Below are 18,400 nucleotides of genomic sequence, written 5' to 3'. Positions count from 1 at the left end.
ATTTAGCACAGGTGAACCTTAAATCTGGAGAACCGGGTTTGCCCACCCCTACATTCATGCTGGGTGACCTTGCGCTAGTCACAATTAACTCAAGGTGTTCGTTTGGGGAGAGGAAAGGAAAGGAGTTGAGTCTCCTTACAGGACCGAAGGGGGAGGGGGTTATAAATCCAAAGTATTTTTTAACAGAAACGATCCATACTGTAATCTGTAATTTATAGATGTTCCAAATGTGAGGTACAGCAGTGACTTTGGGGGTTAGGCTTAAAATGAAAGTGGATTTCTTTATATCCCTGAATTAACCAAATACCAATTCACGAATATGGGGTAACATCATAGTTGGGTTGCTGTACTGCAGAGTAGCCAGGTGAAAAATAGCACGTCATAACAGAAAATACAAATTCCAAGGCTTTTGGGTTCATAAAAATTGAATACAGTATGGTTATTTTGTCCAGTGCAGTTTATCTCTTCAGCTGGGCTTTTTAGTGCTATTATGCTTCTATCGACAGCTAAATTGAACCGGCTGTTATCTTGAGTATGTAAAGTATATCATCCTTCAGCAAAACTCATTCTTCACCACTGGCTCTGAATATGCTTTTCTTTCTAAAAATCAGACCTAATGACAGAGTGTCTGGGGTATTACGCCTGTTTTTCAACTCCTAAAGGGTTAGCTACTCCATGGCCTTGCTGGTGTGGCACCAGAAAGTTGGACCTTTGTCTTGGTCTGGTAAGGTTGTTAGGGTCTTCATAAAGGACGTGTATCAAGAGTTGTCACTATTTTAAACTGTAATGTGCATTTCTCCCACCTTTTACAAAGTACATATTTTCTGCTTGTGCTTGGGATAAAATTGCCAACACTTGAGTTTGAGAATCCCTGCAGATTTGGGGGGGTGAAGCTTGGGGGGCGGGGGGGCAGTCGCCAAAGCTGCCATAGGGGAATTGATCTCCGTAGGCAAGAGATCAATGGTAATTCCTGAAGATTTTAAAGCCGGGTTTGGCAGCTGAAAATCCTGGCCTGAGGAACTCCGTGTGGCTTTCAACCTCATAGTAAACTATAGTTGCCGCTGCATTGAGAGGATTTTGAGGCACTAAAGGTTGCCCGAGGCAGAGCCCTTTGGATTAAGCGGCTGAATGCGGCCTGCAGTTGATGCTAATGACGCTTGAGACGGCGCCATGTTACGTTCTGCAAATAATCCCAGGACGCAAAAGGGCGCCGCCATTTTGCTTGCTGGCAGCGAAGCCGCTAAGGCCGGCGCCATGTTAGAGTCGGCTTTTCCTTTCTCCGTCGCTGGTGCTGCACATGGCGGGAGCAAAGAGCGCGGGAAGCGGCGGCCTGCTGAACGGGGGAGACGATGGCCCGGAGGAGAAGCGGCTCCGGACGGGGGCCGCCCCGCAGGCATCGTCGTGGCCCGGTCCGCCGGGGAACCGTGTGACGGTGGTGCTGGGGGCGCAGTGGGGGGATGAGGGCAAAGGAAAGGTGGTCGACCTGCTCAGCCAGGATGCCGACCTCGTCTGCCGGTGCCAGGTGAGCAAAGCGGGAGAGGTTGGGGGTACTGGTCCTCACGCTTGGGTCGTTGTGGGGAAGGATGAAGGCTGAAAAAACCAGATAATAAGGAGAGAATTAGGGGGGTGCGGACACGATATGGAAATGGGGAGAGGTTCAGGTGTCTGAAGGGAAGAACCTGGACTCTGAGAAACACAGAAGTGGACGCGACCCCAAAGATAATCTAGTCCACCCCCTTGCCCAATGCAGGAACTTCCCCAGTGACCCCTACACGATGCCCAGAGGGAGGCGGAGCACCTCTAGTATCCCCGGCCAACCTGGCCTGTAGGAAAATGCCTTCCTAGCCCCAGAACATACAAGAAAGTATTATGAGAGTTGAGTGCTGGAAAGTAGGAGAAAACGGGGTGGGGGATTGTGGGAATGGGAGAAGAACTCTGTAGAGAGGTAAGAGTGGAGCCGTGGGTAGGTGGGAAGAGCAGGAACCGCCCTGGGGTGAAGGAGAAAAAGTCGCAGAAATTGTAGACCTGAAGAAAACTGCAAGGAAATGGAGAACAGTGTTGGTGAAAGGAATAATCATTAGGGAAGTGAGCAAAGTTTTATGGGGGGGAGGGGGGAGGGATTGTCATGGGAGATTGCACTTAGTAGGGCTGGGGGATTGATATGGGGCACAAGTTTGAAAAGTCTCATGGAGACAAAGTGGGTTGAGACATTTAAGAAGAGGCGGCTGAGGAAGGTCTCTGTGAGATGGCGGAGGTCTGTAGACCTAAATAGAAGGGGTGTCTAGAATGAGGAAGGTGGTGGCTTGGGGAGAAGCGAACAAGAATCTCAGGGTTGCCCAACTGGGAAGGGTGGTTGCAAGGGACTATATGAGGATGCGTCTGGAGCAGCCATTCTCAACCAGGGTTCCGTGGTACCCTGGGGTGCCGTGAGCATGTCCCAGGGGTACCGTGGCAACACTACTGCCCCCCCCTCATTTTTGTGGTGTCTCCCACCTGCGCCAGCAAGGACATGGAGCTGGCCCATGGGGCAGGGCCTGCCGCAAGGTCAGCAGCCACCCCCCATGCTTCCCTTCACCCTGGGAGGGGAAGGTGGGGTGTGTGGCAAGCAGGGGCAATGGGAGGGGAAGGTGGGGTGTGGTGGCAGGGGTACCGTGAGATATAAAGAGCGAGGTCAAGGGTACCCTGACCTCGAAAAGGTTGGGAAACATTGGTCTGGAGGCAAAAGAGGGGTGCTCAGAAGGTTTCTGAAAGGGAAGAGGAACAAAGGATGACAAGTCAGATGAAAGCCAAAAAAGATAAGGAGGACCTGGGTTTTTTTTTTTTTTTGAGAATTTGGCAGACAGTTCTGTGGCAGGACAGGCAGGAGGAAAACAGGAGCTGTTGAGGAGAGGACAACGCAGGAGGGTCACTGAGAGCCCTGCAGTGGGGAGAGAGCCTGGGGCGGGTTAGGGTTACACATTAGTGTAGAAAACAACATTTGTTGGAGTAACACCACCCTCACTGACTTCATTTGTTTCGAACAGCATCCGTTCTGTTCTGCAGAGCTTGTGGAAAGGAACATCTTTTTTTTAAAGTAAGGGGTATCTGGCTGTCTCACACCAGGTGCAAAAGGTTAATTCTCTGAAGAAAATGGAGAGCGTGGAAGATGACAAAGGTGCCTCAGCCCCATCCCCAAACATCTTATGTCTCTTTACAGGGAGGCAACAATGCAGGTCATACTGTTGTGGTGGATTCGGTTGAATACAACTTCCATCTCTTGCCAAGCGGTGTGATCAACCACAGTGCCACGTCATTCATTGGTGAGAAACTGTTCATGCTGCCATGATTGTGAAAGGCAGCGTACTCTGATGTATCTGATAGGAATCCAGATTTAAACCCTCGCTTTAGCTGCTGCCAACAAGTCCTCCGTAGTTTCTCCATAGCACTATTCATGTTTCTTCGGTCGCTGCTCCTGCTTATCTTTTCTTGATAAATTTTGATGGCGCTGTTCAACTTTCAGAGCGTCTTCCTTATACAATGATTTCCCCCTCTGTTTCCTCCAGAATGGTTGTTTATGCCTGTATTATTTCACTGTCTCAGGAAATGGTGTCGTCATCCACCTACCAGGACTCTTTGAGGAAGCTGAGAAAAATCTTAAGAGAGGGCCAGGTGAGTGATCCTTCCCCCCACCTGTAGCTGCCTCTGAAGTTAGGGGGAAATAGTGTTAAGGAGGAAACAGAGAAGAGCTGATTGAGGGAACCCTAGGTCGTTGTCATAATGTTAATTGTGAGTTGCAAAGTTTGGTCTCCAGGGCAACAGCTAGTGTATTCGTCAGTTTTGTGAATCTTTTTCATTAACAGAAATGTTGATGGTTTGGACACAAAAGCTGAGGTTAAGGCAATTTTCAATCATTAATTCATTCTATTGATGCGTAAGCTGCTCTGAGTCCTGCAAATGCACAAGGAAAGCAGATATAAATATTTTCAGTAAATAAGTATTTGTATGCAGATAGATGTTCAAGGTACCCAAGGTAATTATAACCCAATAATTTCCAGAAAAACAAACAAACAGGTGATCATGTTTCTATACTGCTTTTCCTTCAAGGAGTCTAGGGCAGTGTATCACATTCTGTCCCCCATTGTGCTATTACAGCAATCCTTTGAGGTAAATTAGGCTAAGAGAGAGAGTCGTCCAAGATCACCAAATAAGCTTCCATGGCAGAGTGGGGATTCTAACTTAGTTCTCCCAGGTCTGAACCCAGCACTTTAACCACTGCGTAATACTGTTTTTCTAATGGAAATATAGAAAACAGAGTGAACATTGAAAGCTTGAATTGGCAAGAGAAATGTAAATCACGACCCATTTAGAAATTGGCCCTTCTGGAAATAAAAGTTAAGTTTCCCTAGGAAGTTTCACACATGGGGCCACTAATGAGAAGGCCCTGCTGTATACGGCCAGCAATCTAGCCTCTGTTCTTGAAGCTCTGAGAACAGCGGAAGGCTGTTATGAGTTTCTAATCAATTACTGTGGACTGAAAATCATTAGTAATATTAGGTTGTATATTTTCAGTTGCACAAATGGGCTTTCTTATACTGTACCTTGGTTGATCTCTTCCTCTGAACTTTGATGTTTGAATCAGCATGATGTAGTAGTGTCAGACTAGGATCTAGAAGAACGAGGTCTGAATCTCCACTCTCCCATGGGAGGTTGCTGGGTGACCTTGGGCCAGTCACACACTCTCAGGCTAATCTACCTTGCAGGGTTGTGAGGATAAAATGCAGAATAATTATTTATGCCACCTTAGGTCCCCAGTGGGAAGAAAGGTAGGGTATAAATGAAGTAAATAATTAAACGTGGCTTGACTCATGCTTTTATAAAAGGTTGCTGATAGTCCTTTTCCAAATCATTTCCTTACAGTTGAAGTATCTGCATCAGCTAAACTGCAGCAGTTTCGAAGTAGTTACAGATTCTGGGTAGGGGTATTGTTCCAAACGAAAATTGAAAAACAAAAGTCACACAGTACCTTTTCCAGTGATAAACTCTTTGGTTAGCGTGGCTGCCTCTATCCACTTAGCAGTGCTTCCTGTCCTTCCCCGTGGATTCCATTTCCTACTGCCTTTTCCTCTACAACACACTTTAGGTCTCATTCTCGGTGTTCATGGTTTGTATAACAACATGGCTGGAGAGGCAGGAAGAGGCTTTCTCCCAAATCTGGGGAACTAAGTTTGTGTCTAATAAATCAACAGCAGTGCCGATTGTGTAACATCTTGCCTAATTTTGTTTAATGCCTAATGTTGCGTTCGTCTTGCAACCGTTGACTTATGGGGTTTTGCACGCTTGCGATAACAAACTGTTGTCCCTTTCATGTTTGATTTCTGGAGAATTGCTGGGTGTGACTCTGCTTAGAAATTCTACTTCCTGAGCTAGAAACTGTGTCTCTAACTGGGAAACTCACTCATTAGTAAGAGAAATGCATTGTGTGGTTGCCCAGGGAAACCCTAGGTCATGTCTTCTTAGCTGAGACAGTTTCCTGTTTACATTGTTTTCTACTTTTGCAGTCCTGGTCGTATTGTGCTGTTTATTGGATGGGGCGGTATAGAAGTTTAATAAATAATAATAATAATATGCTGTCTGAATGGTTTTTATATTTTGTAAGTCTCACTGAGAAAAGTAGGTGATCAGTGAAGTGAGTAAATGAATTTGACCTTAAGAGTTGGTGTACTGCATTTATTGAATGAAGTGATGTAATCGTTTTCATGAATTGTTCTTTCTCCTCAGGTTTGGAAGGCTGGGAGTCTCGAACAGTGATTTCAGATCGCGCTCATCTTGGTGAGAGTCTGCTCCAAATGGGTAACAAGTAAAAGAGGGGTTGGCCTTTCTCCTCTTACATCTTCCCTTTTTCTTTTCACCAGTGTTCAATTTCCACCAGGCTGTGGATGGGATCCAGGAACAGCAGAGACAGCTACAAGGTGGCAAAAAGTAAGAAGATATCGGGCACGCTGGTGGGGTGGAAGAGCTTGCATTTCTTCCCGAGCTGAATTTGGGAGAGGGGTTTTTATTGTTCTTTTTATCCTACTGGTCTTCCAAGGAGTTTCAGGCAGCTTACATTGTCAGGGGCCTCCCATATTTTATCCTCAAAGCAACTCTGAGATGTATGTCTGCGCTCACCCCCTTAAAACAATTCCTGGCTGCCATGTTGTGATTTTTTCCTTTTAAAATTTTTGACTTCTGTGTTAAATTGTTGCTTCACAGCCTTGTATACTTGACGCTTCCAAGATTGGCCCACCCAAAGTAAAAGAAAAATTAGAGAAATGCTGCAAATGGACAGGCAAAGAGGAACTGAGTGAGCTCAGAAAATAAAGTCGAGAAAGTTCAGGGAAGCAGAGAAGCATGGGAAACGTAGTCAATAGATCAGGGGTCGGGAACCCGCGGCTCACGAGCCGCAAGCGGCTCTTTGCCGCTTTTCGTGTGGCTCTGGCATGGCTGCCCCTTCCTGGGGAAGCCTGGGCAGAAATTAAGGCAATGCCAGCAGGCGAAGCAGGTAAGTGGTAGGCCGAGAGTTACAAAGCAGAAGCTGCAGTGCGGGCCAAGGAGCGCAGCCGAGGGGTGGGGACGAAGGGCACGGAAAGTGGACGGGGTCTGCGAGTGAAATTTGGGGCGGCGAGCCGGGCGAGAAAGCGGAGTGGGGAGATGCGAGAAAGCGGGCAGCGAGTAGGAGCAGGGCAGGGAAAGCCGGGTGGGGGGGTCGTTGAAGGATGAGGGCGGTAGTGAAAGATGGCGAGCCGGCGAAAGCAGGGGGGGCGAAGAACCTTGAAAAGCAGGCGAATGGCGAAAATGCAGAGTGTGGGGCATGGGAGCAGGCTGCCAGAAAGCCGAATTGGTGAGCAAGCAAAGGGGGGGGCAGGGCACTGGAAAGCAGAGCAGAGCGAGCTACTTGCAGAAAGCGGGCGAGTGAGCCAGGGGACGGGAGCACGGGAAAGGCAGGCGAGAGGGGTGCCTTGTGAGCGAACAGGGGCGAGGCCGAGTGGGCGGGCTGGCTAAAAGCGAAGCAGCGAGCTGAGGGGGCAGGGGCATGGGAAAGCGGGCGGGGGTGTGAGCAAGCGAGGGAGCGAGCGAGGGGGCGGGCGAGAAAGCGGGTGGGGGGAGCGAGCAAGGGGGCGAGGGGGCAAACAAGCAGTCGGGGGGGGGTGAGCGAGGGGGCGTACGCGCGGGGGCTGGGCGAGCGAGCCAAATGGCTCTTTGAACTGAAAAGGTTCCCGACCCCTGCAATAGATCATACAGCAACTGGAGATGTTTTCAGAATGTTTCAGCCTGACAGTCGTTTTAAAAGGGGATTTATTTAAAATGTTTAGAGACTGGAAATAAAACATGTGGGGTTATAAACGACGTGGAGCTCTGTGGGGGAAACGTTTTATTTCTTGCTTCAAAAGATTTTGAAAGGTTTGTGCAGAAAGGGCCAAAATGTTGCCTTTAGTGCTTGCTAGCGTAGTCATGTGGTTTGGACTTCACCATAAGCTGCTAGTGACGTCCTTTTTTTAAAAAAAAGCCTAGGAAGAATGACAGAGCGTTACTTCCAACATTAGCTGTCGTAGTGGTTTCTTTGGAAGGTATCATTTCAGCGCTATTCCTTTTGCAGCCTTGGCACAACCAAGAAGGGGATTGGTCCTGCTTATTCGTCCAAAGCTTCCCGGACTGGCCTGCGCATCTGTGATCTGCTGGCAGATTTTGATGAGTTCTCCAAGAAGTAAGTTGGGAGGGTAGAGACTGTACAGAAGGAGTAGTGTGCTGGGGCCCTCGAGGTGGAAGAGGAATTTGAAATATCACATAGTCTTCTCTAAAGTACTCTTTTCAGGCCACATTGAGATCCAGGTTTAGACCTAGGAAGCTTTAGGAATCAGATCCGTAATCTAGCAAGAGAGGTCCCAACAATAAAGTGGATCATCTCTGGCCTTGAGGGGGAAGGGCATAGAAGTGGAAACGGATTACTTAGTGCCATTGGTTTAAATTCTACTGTTGTGTTTGGTGAGTAGTAGTATTATTGTTAATTGGTTTTAATGTTTTATATTGGGATTTTTGATTGATTGATTGATTGATTGATTGATTTACTATACTGCCCACCCCCAAAGGACTCTGGGTGGTGTACAGGATAAAACAATTAAAAGTCATAAATAACAGTTAAAACAGAATTAATTTAAAATACAAACAATGAACCAACAAAAACCTAACATTGGATGGCAACCCAGTAAAAAAAACTTTAACCCTCCTGGGAGGGGACCAAGCACAACAGATAACGGCCCAAATAAGATGGTATACATGGGGGGGAGGGGGGGATGGTGGTATGGGAGGCAATTTAATGTTATTCATTATTTTAAGCTTTGCGTTGTGAACCGCCCTGAGCCCTACAAATATAGGGCAGGATATAAATTAAATAAATAAATAAACAATATGTCAGGTTCATTGTGTGTGCAGTACGTGACAAACAGAAAATCTTTGGCTCTCTGTTATCCTTTATTAAAATATCATTATAAGCATCTTTTAAACATTTAACTCATTTGAAAGGACATGATGTAATACCAGCAATTAATTTTACAGGGATGGTTGTAAAATAAGGAGAGAACTGCACGAGTTCAGTTATTTTGTCTCAGGCAAAAGAAAACAGGGTCACAGTCAAGGAGCTTCCTGCAAGAAGCAGCTCATAATTTTGATTCTCATTAAGTTTTTAGAATCCCCTCTTGACAGTCGCTCTCTGTCCGGCTTAACGGGCCTCGCAAGTTTGAGTTCATGTTGTCTATACTCATAGTTCATATTGTCTATACTCATACATCTTCTAAATTATATAAGTGCTGCATCAGCATATTCTTGGTGCTATTACTCATAATAGTGAATTTCACAAATAATGATTGCAGACTTCTTGTACACCTTCCTTCCTTCCTTCCTTCCTTCCTTCCTTCCTTCCTTCCTTCCTTCCTTCCTTCCTTCCTTCCTTCCTTCCTTCCTTCCTTCCTTCCTTCCTTCCTTCCTTCCTTCCTTCCTTCCTTCCTTCCTCTCTTCCTCCCTTCCCTTCTCTTCCCACCTTCCTTCCTTCCTTCCTTCCTTCTTTCCTTCCTTCCTTCCTTCCTTCCTTCCTTCCTTCCTTCCTTCCTTCCTTCCTTCCTTCCTTCCTTCCTTCCTTCCTTCCTTCCTTCCTTCTCTCCAAGGGTGCCCTGTTCCAGTTTGTAGTGTACTGTCCCTTTGAACAGTATTTGACACATGCCAGTATTTTGCAGAGATACCAGGTCAGCTCTGATTCTGGTCTGGAGAAACCTCTCCCATGATCTGCTTCAGTCAAGAGCAGCAGTTTGTTTCACTGTATACCTGGCCAGATCTGTGTCAATATGCATTGAATTGGATTGTCCTTCATTGCTAGCTGATGACATACACATTCAAAAATTTTGCAGCAGATTATAACATCTGTGAAAATTATTATGTGAGTGCAGGAACTTTGTAAAGGAATTCATGGCTTGGCTTATATATCTACATCACAATATAAGAGACAGTAACATCCGGTTGTGATTAAAATATATTGTTTTCTGTATGAGCGTCTGGTAGAAAATAGTTTACTTTTGACCATCGAGGAAGAGGCCGAAACGTGTATGGTCTTGGTTGGTCATCAGATATTGACATCTACTGCGTATGTAGTAGTATTACAATTTTTGTAAAGCTAACAGTTTGTAATCCAAACCTGAAAGGTTATCAATTTACCTATTGGTGTACACGTAATAAATTTTTTGTTGATTTTAATTTTGCAACTTAACCCTTGTGAGTAGTATAGCCATGACCAGCATGGCCATGCTGGCAGGGGCGGATGGGATTTGTAGTCCATGAACATCTGGAGAGCCTCAGGTTGCAGACCCCTGGCCATGACAAACCTGTCCATGAAGAGGTAGGTATGTGATTCCCTATATGTGATTAACTCAGAAGTAACACCTCTGTCTCTCAGGTTCAAGGTCTTGGCTCAGCAGTACAAAGCAACCTACCCAGCTCTCACCATAGACACGGATGGTGAACTGCAACAGCTAAAGGTGATTGTTTAGTTTTGTGAAGAAAAGGTTAAGAGGTGACATTCTAGCCATGTTTAGATATTTGAAGGGATGTCATGTTGGTGAGGGAGCAAGCTTGTTTTCTGCTGCTCCAGAGACTAGGACCAGGAGTAGTGGGTTCAAGGTGAAGGAAAAGAGATTCCACCTAAACATCAGGAAAAACTTCCTGACAGTATGGGCTGTTTGACAGTGGAGTGTGGTGGAGTTGCCTTCTTTGGAGGTTTTTAAAGAGAGGCTGGATGGCCATCTATCAGGAGTTCTCTGAGTGTGTGTTCCTGTATGGCAGGGGGTTGGACAATGACCCTTGGGGTCTCCTCCAACTCTATGATTCCATGATTGGCAGGAGAAGGGGCGGCACTGCACCTGATTCCTTTGACAACTGGCTTCTCTGCAGCTTGTGAGATATTGCTGGATTGTGTTGCTGCTGTGCATCCCTGTTCAACCTTCACTCCAGATCACAACTTGCACTTATCCTTTCAGCTCCCAAATGTACAACAGACAAACTGTGGTTTTCTAGTGGCTTTGCAGAGTTCAGCTTTGCGCCTGATTACTGCTCCCATTTCTGTGGACCTGTGACCTCCACTGGCAGAGCGAGTTCTGTTCACTGGAGCATGTCAGTTCAGACCTCTGATTATTAGCCCACACTGAGATGAGCAAACCTGTCTCATGTGGTGCTTTCTGATTCTTCTTACAAACCATGGCTGGTCTATCCAGCCTTTCTTTCTTTCTTTCTTTCTTTCTTTCTTTCTTTCTTTCTTTCTTTCTTTCTTTCTTTCTTTCTTTCTTTCTTTCTTTCTTTCTTTCTTTCTTTCTTTCTTTCTTTCTTTCTTTCTTTCTTCATACATACATACATACATACATACATACATACATACATACATACATACATACATACATTCTTTGGGCTTTTATACCGCCCCGTCCCCAAAGGGCTCCAGGCGGTGTACAGCATACAATAAATACAATCATACGAAACTCACTGGCATAAAACTTATAAAAGCAGCGTAAAACTAGCTAAACACTTGAACACTTGGAATAAAAGCATAAATATAGCGTAGGTGGTTTCCGCCCGATAACCTGACATCCAAAATCCTTCCCCAAAGGGAGGAACGGCAGAGTCCCATCGGATGTTACAGGCCCGGATGTAGGAGCCAGAAAAGGGGGGGCACTATCAGCAGCTGGTCCCTCCAAAGACCCGGCGGAACAGCTCTGTCTTACAGGCCCTGCGGAACTCACCAAGGTCCCGGTGAGAACCTGGACACAGCTGGTGGAAGGAAGCATTCCACCAGGCGGCGGGGCCAGAAGGCTGTAAAGCGCCCTGGCCCATGTGGAGGCTGCCAGCCCGCATCTACTCGAGGGCCAGGGACCACCAGTAAATTGGCCTCTACTGAACGAAGAGGCCGTGTGGGGACCTATGGGGTGATGCGGTCTCGACGATACGAGGGTCCCAAGCCGCGTAAGGCCTTAAAGGTCAGCACCAACACCTTGAAGATGATCCGGAACTCTACTGGGAGCCAATGTAGCCGGCGCAGCACTTTGCACCAAACCGTGGTTTTGCGAGTTCCTTGCAAGCCACTGTGTGTTAATTCATTCACCCTCCTGAGCTGTGGTTTGACACAATGTCTGGATGGAGCTGGCAGGGCTGTTCTTCACAACCACATGGATTAGGAACTTCCAGTGCCAAATTCTACAGTTATTGCAATAGGCAGTTCATCCCTTGCTTTAAATAAATGAAACATGGAGCTCCTTCGTTTGGAATTTAATTATTTTATTTTTTCCCCACAGGAATATGCAGAGAAGATCCGCCCACTGGTGAAGGATGGTGTTTATTTCATGTACCAAGCCCTGCACGGTCCAGCCAAGAAGATCCTTGTGGAGGGGGCAAATGCTGCCTTGCTAGACATCGATTTTGGTAAGCACTCGTCCAGATTAGAGTCCACCACTATTACTTGCTACACCCAAAGGAACGTACAGGTTAAGTAAATAAATAAATTTGACCTGGAACAAGCGGTCCATCAGTTCCAGTCCTTTCTGGTCTGACCAGTAGTTCTGCTCATAGCCTTGGGGCTCCTGAGGAGGAAGAGGTGAAGTTCCACAATGGGCAAATGGTTTTTGCAAACGCTCAGCAGGACACTTCAATCTGAGTGAGTGGGGCAAACTCAAGAGTGGATCCCCTGCTTTGCCTGTGGAAGGGACCAGGTTTGGGCTTGGATAGATTTATGGAGGAGAAGTTGATCTATGGCTACCAATCTTGATCCTCCTTGATCTGAGATGGCAAATGCCTTAGCAGACCAGGTGCTCAGCAGCAGCAGCAGAAGGCGATTGCTTTCACATCCTGCATGTGAGCTCCCAAAGGCATCTGGTGGGCCACTGCGAGTAGCAGAAGGCTGGACTAGGTCAGGGGTCTGCAACCTGCGGCTCTGGAGATTGCAGATCCCTGGACTAGATGGACTCTGGTCTGATCCAGCAGGCTTGTTCTTATGTTTGCCTTCTGTTGTGGGTAAGCTTACAAACCAGCCACACACAGAGAATCAGATAGTTTGCCTGCTTGTTCTGCTGATGGGAAGATCTCATTTTCCCTGCTTGGGGATAACTAGGGATTGAATTTCAATTCAACCTGCCTGCTCAACTGAACGATAGTCCATTCTCCAAGATCAGCTTTCAGGCCCTGGTCCAACCTTGGTGGCCTTTTTGTCTCCCCAAAGGTACCTACCCCTTCGTGACCTCCTCCAATTGCACAGTGGGGGGCGTCTGCACCGGCCTCGGCATCCCTCCACACTACATCGGCAAGGTGTATGGCGTGGTGAAAGCCTACACTACCCGGGTTGGCGTTGGGACGTTCCCCACGGAGCAGGACAATGTGAGTCTGCGCCTTTTTCAGGGTTGCAAGGGCGGGGCTTCGGCAGACGATCCTGGGGATCTTAAGCTTTGTATCTAGTTCTCTGTTGGAACCATAGAGTTGCAATCACAGAATTGGAAGAGACCACGAGGGCCGTCCAGTTCAACCCCCTGCCTTGCAGGAAGATGCTCCTGACAGATGGCCACCCAGCCTCTGTTTAAAAACCTCCAAAGAAGGAGACTCCACATTATCTTTGTAGCCTGGTAGTGACGAAGCTTAGTATCCTGGGTTTGATATCTTCTGGGCTTGAGGAGACAATCAGAAAATCGGTCCAGAACTTGAAATTAAATCAAAAGAGTTTTCGGCTAAACATTAGGAAGAACTTCCCGACAGTTAAGATCAGTTCATCCATGGAACAGGCATTCTCGGGAGGTGGTGACCTCTCTCCTGTGGAGGTTTTTATGGAGAGGCCAGCTAGCCATCTGCCAGCAGTGCCGATTCTGTGAACTTAGATCATGAGAAGGAGGACAACGAGGGATGAGTCAGCCCTTGGCTGTTGTGCCACTTTGGGGTCAGGAAGCAATTTTCCACCAGGCCAGATGGGCCAGGGATCCTGGAGTTTTTTGCCTTCCTCTGGACATAAAGCAGGAGTCACTGAGGGATTGGGGGGGAAGGTAGTCGTGAATTTCCTGCATTATGCAGGGGGTTGGACTAGATGACCCTTGGAATCCCTTCCAGCTCTATGTTTCTATGTTTGCAGGAGTAGGGGAGCTAATACCTAAACAACTTTCTAATACATGTGTTTTTTTGCTGTTGTTTTGGACACCTTTCAGGAGATAGGAGAGCTGCTCCAGTCCCGGGGGCGTGAGTTTGGTGTAACCACAGGCCGGAAGCGCCGCTGTGGCTGGTTGGATCTTGTGCTGGTGAAATACGCCCATATGATCAATGGATTCAGCGCGTAAGCCCCTCCCATCCTGCATCAGCCTGAGCGTCTCTCCCTTTTCACCCCACATTGCCACATTTTAAGATTCCCCAAGAAGGCTTAGATCTTCTTTCAAGCAGAGTTCTCCTTTGCACAGTATTCCATAGAGCCATAGCACTGTCGACTGAGGCAAAGAACTTGGCAATCAGTAGTCTTAGTTGCCCTAACCTGGATGGCCCAGGATGGCACAGTCTCGTTAGATCTCAGAACCCAAGCATGATTGGCTCTTGTTTTTTCTTGGATGTAAAAGGTAAAGTTTCCCCTTCAGTTGTATCCGACCCTGGGGCACCACTGCAAGCAGTGATTTCATAGGCAAGCCGTTTTTGTGGGGTAGTTTGCCATTGCTTTCCCCAGCTATTCTTTACTCCCTAGCTATGTAATGCTAGAGTCGGAATTGAAAGAACCTCGCGACTCTCCAGATGTTCAGGAACATACAATTCCCATCAACCTCTTTCATCAGCATGGCCAATTGGCCATGCTGGTAGGCCGACAAACTGTAGTTCTAGAATATTCTGGCTATAAACGCGAAATTAACTTGCAAGCAATACTCATTTACTGACCAAGGAATGGATGGATGGCTGAGTTGACCATGAGCCAGCTGCCAGGATATCTGACCCACAGGGGGCTCGAACTCCTGACTGTGTGAGTGGCAGTGCAAGCACTTAACCAATACACCACGCAGCTTCTTTCTTGGATGAGAGACTGCCAGGGAAGTCCAGGATTGTTATGCAAAGGCAGGCAATGGCAATCCACTACTGTTTGCCTCTTTGCTTGAAAGCCATACAGGTCCTGACCTTAAGGCATAGATATTTAAAATGGAGGGAAATTTTGGCTACATCTCTGCCTTTTCCTATTCCTGGGGGATATCAATGTAGTAGAATATGGTTTTCTCTTAACCCGGTCTGGTTGCATGTTTGTGTCCCTCCCGTAACTTTTCCCTCTCCTTCACCCCCCATGTTTTTCTTCATAGCCTTGCAGTGACCAAGCTTGATATCCTGGATACCTTTGAGGAGATCATCCGAAGGAAGAAACTATGAAAATGAACAGAACTTGGCTGCCAGTATTGAAAAATACTAGGGTCAAGACTGTGTCAAACCAGCTCCACACAAACACAGGATGACCATAGACAAAAGAAACAAAGGCCAGAATACTTCTATTCAGATGCTCCCACCAGTGACCTTGCTATCTACAGGGTTACTCCCAGGCTATAGTCTTCTTTGTTACTCATACTTCTATTCAGATGCCCTCAACTATTGACCTGGTTGCCGCCTTTGTTACTCACAGACCAAAGTTTCCCACACCCACAGTGGACACCTCAACAGATATATACCTGCACTTGCTTTTCGCAACATCAGATCCTCTGAAGAAGATGCCAGCCTGAATGCCGATAGGAAGCGAAGCAGTCAGGAGAAGAATGCTGCTAAGAACCATACTGACCATACAGCCCCGGAAACACACGTGCAGCAAAGGAAGCTTAATAGTTTGTCTTGAAGGAAGGAAGCGTTGACAAAAGGCATAAGAATCAGAATCATTATTAGCTTTGCTCTTCCTGCCAGCAGTGTTCCATGATAAAAATTTGTAGGGTGAGTTATAGTCTGGAGTATTCTCTTGCAGTCAATCAACAGCTACTAGTTGGGGTGCTGTGTGGTTTCTGGGCTGCATGGCCGTGTTCTAGCAGCATTCTCTCCTGATGTTTATAGCCTCGCATCTTCGTGGCAAGCATCTTCCAGAGGATCTGATAGTAGGAAAAGGAAAGCAAAATTAGAGTATATACCACATACCTGTATGTATGCAGGTCCAATAAGGTAAGAGGCATCTGAATAGGAGTGGCCACAGCTTAGTGAGTAACAATGAAGTGTAGCATGTGAGTAACAGTGGAGATAGCAAGGTCAATAGGTGAGGGCATCTGAATAGCTACTAGTTGTTCCAAAATCCCATTAGTATCATGGAATACACATCCATTACTAGGGGCCAGCCACTCCTCAGGACCGGCCATGTTGAATGAGGAGGAGGGTAAAGCATTATGACCCGAATCAGAACCCAGCACTTGAACTTCCTGACCTTAAGGCATAGATATTATTTACGCATGGGGAAATTTTGGCGGCTACATCTCTGCGCCTTTTTCCCTAATATTCCTGGGGGATATCAATGTAGTAGAATCACGGTTTCTCTGCTTAACCGGTCTGGTTGCATGTTTGTGTCCCTCCGTAACTTGCGCCCTCTCGCTTCACCCCCCATGTTTTTTTTCTTCACCCAGCCTGGCGGTGACCAGAAAGCGGTAATCATCCTGGATACCTTTTGAGGAGATCAAAAATTGGTGTGGAGTACCCGACTGGATGAGAAACGCATGCCACCTAGCTTCCCAGGTGACTCCCATAGGGAAAAGGAATCTGTTTGGTAACCCGGTAGGGGGGGTTGGGGAGAGCTAGCAACAGCTTTTCATAGGTCAGATCCTTATGGGTTCTTTTCTGTGTTTTGGAGGCCAGAGAATAAGGTTTTAATTGGTGCTGCACTTTGCTGTGGTTGATACAGAAAAGGAAATACGGCTTCAAACCATGCATAATTAACGCAGGGAAATTACTGTTGGGTGACGTAATAATGGCTGTTGGGAACAGACACATTGACTGGGGAGGAGAGCTCTTCAAACTGCTTTTAAACCACAGCAATTCAGTGGATGTTCTATATTGTGAGGCATCCTGCTTCTGAATAACAGTTGCTGGAGGCCCAAAAGAAGGGGTCAGTTGCATCCCTGCTTTGCTGGTTTCCGGGTAACATCTGACTGGCTACCATGGGATCCAGAATGCTTAACTGGAGTGGACCACATGGCCCAGCAAGACTTTGCTGATGTTTTTATTCACAACAGGGAATGGCTTTGAGCACGCACAAAATGCCCAAGCTTCTTGCCCTTGAGTTAATCACAGCCAGTCCTCCTGTATTCTGCAAGGTTTTCGGTTCACTTGGGGCTGAGCCTTTTCTTTGAGGGCATTAAACACTACAGTTAGATTCATGCTGTCTTTTCTCAGGGATGTGTGTCTAATGAACTGGAGGAGAGGCAGGACAGGGGTTAACTCTTTTTAAGCACTGCCTCCAGGACCTGCAGGACGAATAAGGGGATTCAGTTATCTAAAGTTTGCATCAGGGGTTCTTTTTTCCTGGGTCTGGTCCCAGGGTTTGGGGGGGGGCTCAAGGGAAAGAGTTCCAACCTTCACCCACCACCAGGCCCCCTGGTTGTACCCTCTTTCCCTCCCACACGATTGTGTCCCATTCCTTTGTTTGCTCACAAGCCTTCTCAGCTGCTGGGGCTCATTGTGTTCTGGGGCTCATTGTGTTGTGGCCTTGCACAGCGCTTGCAGCAGGGAGCATGGGTAGTGGAGTGCTAGCAGCTGAGTATGCATTGGCAGCAGTGGGCCCGTCTAGAACCCGATGGGCTCCGGCAGCCGTCTCTCCGTCCCCTCCTTCCTCTCTCTCTCTTAGTGGTAAAGAGAAGGTGGCGGGGGGAGAGACTCGATCTTGGGCAGTGCTGGCTTTCCTGAGGAATAGGGATGTTGTTCTGGCTCGCAGTAACAGTTTCTGTCCCACCGCCGTCACCCCCTACAGCAAACCAGGAGCTCCTCAACAAGGTGACTGTGGAGTACAAGACCCTGCCTGGCTGGCAGTGCAGCACCGAGGAAGCACGCAGCTTCAGCGAGTTGCCCCCGCAAGCCCAGGCCTACATCCGATTCATCGAGGATTATCTTGGGGTGCCAGGTGAGCATAATTGCCCCTTTTTGGAGATCGGAGTGGCAGCCCTTGGAGAGCGGCTGCCGGGTTTTTTGAGGTTGCCGTCTCCATCAGCGCAAGACCAGAAGTTGCCGCTGGTACCCTGGGGGGCTCCGCCCCACTTCAAGCTCTCACCGCCCCCTTCCCAATTCTGTCTTTCTCTTGCAGTGAAGTGGGTGGGAGTGGGAAAATCCCGCACATCCATCATCAAACTTTTCTGAGACTGGAGCCGAATCCTCATTCTTGAAGAAGACAGCGGGCCCTCCTGGGTGCCGCCACCACATGCATTTCACGGACCAAACTGGCAGCAGATGGCAGAAAGGATAGGGATGGGGTCAACCTTCCCCCTCCATTTCCCAGCTTAGCCCTCCCTCCCTCCCTCCCTCCCTCCCTCCCTCCCTCCCTCCCTTCCTTCCTTCCTTCCTTCCTTCCTTCCTTCCTTCCTTCCTTCCTTCCTTCCTTCCTTCCTTCCTTCCTTCCTTCCTTCCTTCCTTCCTTCCTTCCTTCCTTCCTTCCTTCCTTCCTTCCTTCCTTCCTTCCTTCCTTCCTTCCTTCCTTCCTTCCTTCCTTCCTTCCTTCCTTCCTTCCTTCCTTCCTTCCTCCCTCCCTCCCTCCCTTCCTCCCTCCCTCCCTCCCTTGCGGAGACTTAACCCCAGCCAAGTCCCTCTTATACACGGTTCCCAGCCCCATGACGGAGCCCAATCCCTGCCATGCAGCTCTGCTGCCTATTTGCCATATTGGAAGCGAAAGGCCAGTGCCACC

At 47.7% G+C, this 18,400-nt stretch overlaps 1 protein-coding gene across 2 annotated transcripts; it reads left to right on the top strand.

The window, feature by feature from the left end:
* Positions 1 to 1,246: 1,246 nt before the first annotated feature.
* LOC125441837 (adenylosuccinate synthetase isozyme 2-like) lies at positions 1,247 to 18,108 on the top strand. 2 transcript variants are annotated; one of them, XM_048512784.1, is made up of 14 exons: positions 1,247 to 1,522; positions 3,197 to 3,299; positions 3,580 to 3,648; positions 5,758 to 5,808; positions 5,892 to 5,958; positions 7,616 to 7,723; positions 9,959 to 10,040; positions 11,844 to 11,970; positions 12,764 to 12,918; positions 13,731 to 13,855; positions 14,850 to 14,871; positions 16,164 to 16,245; positions 17,477 to 17,626; positions 17,807 to 18,108. In XM_048512784.1, exons 1-12 carry the CDS (start codon positions 1,298 to 1,300, stop codon positions 16,179 to 16,181), a joined length of 1,152 nt encoding a protein of 383 aa, XP_048368741.1. In that variant the 5' UTR covers positions 1,247 to 1,297; the 3' UTR covers positions 16,182 to 16,245; positions 17,477 to 17,626; positions 17,807 to 18,108. The 2 variants fall into 2 exon arrangements, with proteins under 2 accessions (XP_048368741.1, XP_048368732.1); XM_048512775.1 differs by having other exon boundaries at positions 1,248 to 1,522; positions 14,850 to 14,895; positions 16,190 to 16,245.
* The last annotated feature ends 292 nt before the right edge of the window (positions 18,109 to 18,400 follow it).

The sequence above is a fragment of the Sphaerodactylus townsendi genome, linkage group LG01 (genome assembly GCF_021028975.2).
Source record: "Sphaerodactylus townsendi isolate TG3544 linkage group LG01, MPM_Stown_v2.3, whole genome shotgun sequence".
NCBI lineage: Eukaryota > Metazoa > Chordata > Lepidosauria > Squamata > Sphaerodactylidae > Sphaerodactylus > Sphaerodactylus townsendi.
This window is presented reverse-complemented; position numbering and strand designations above follow the sequence as displayed.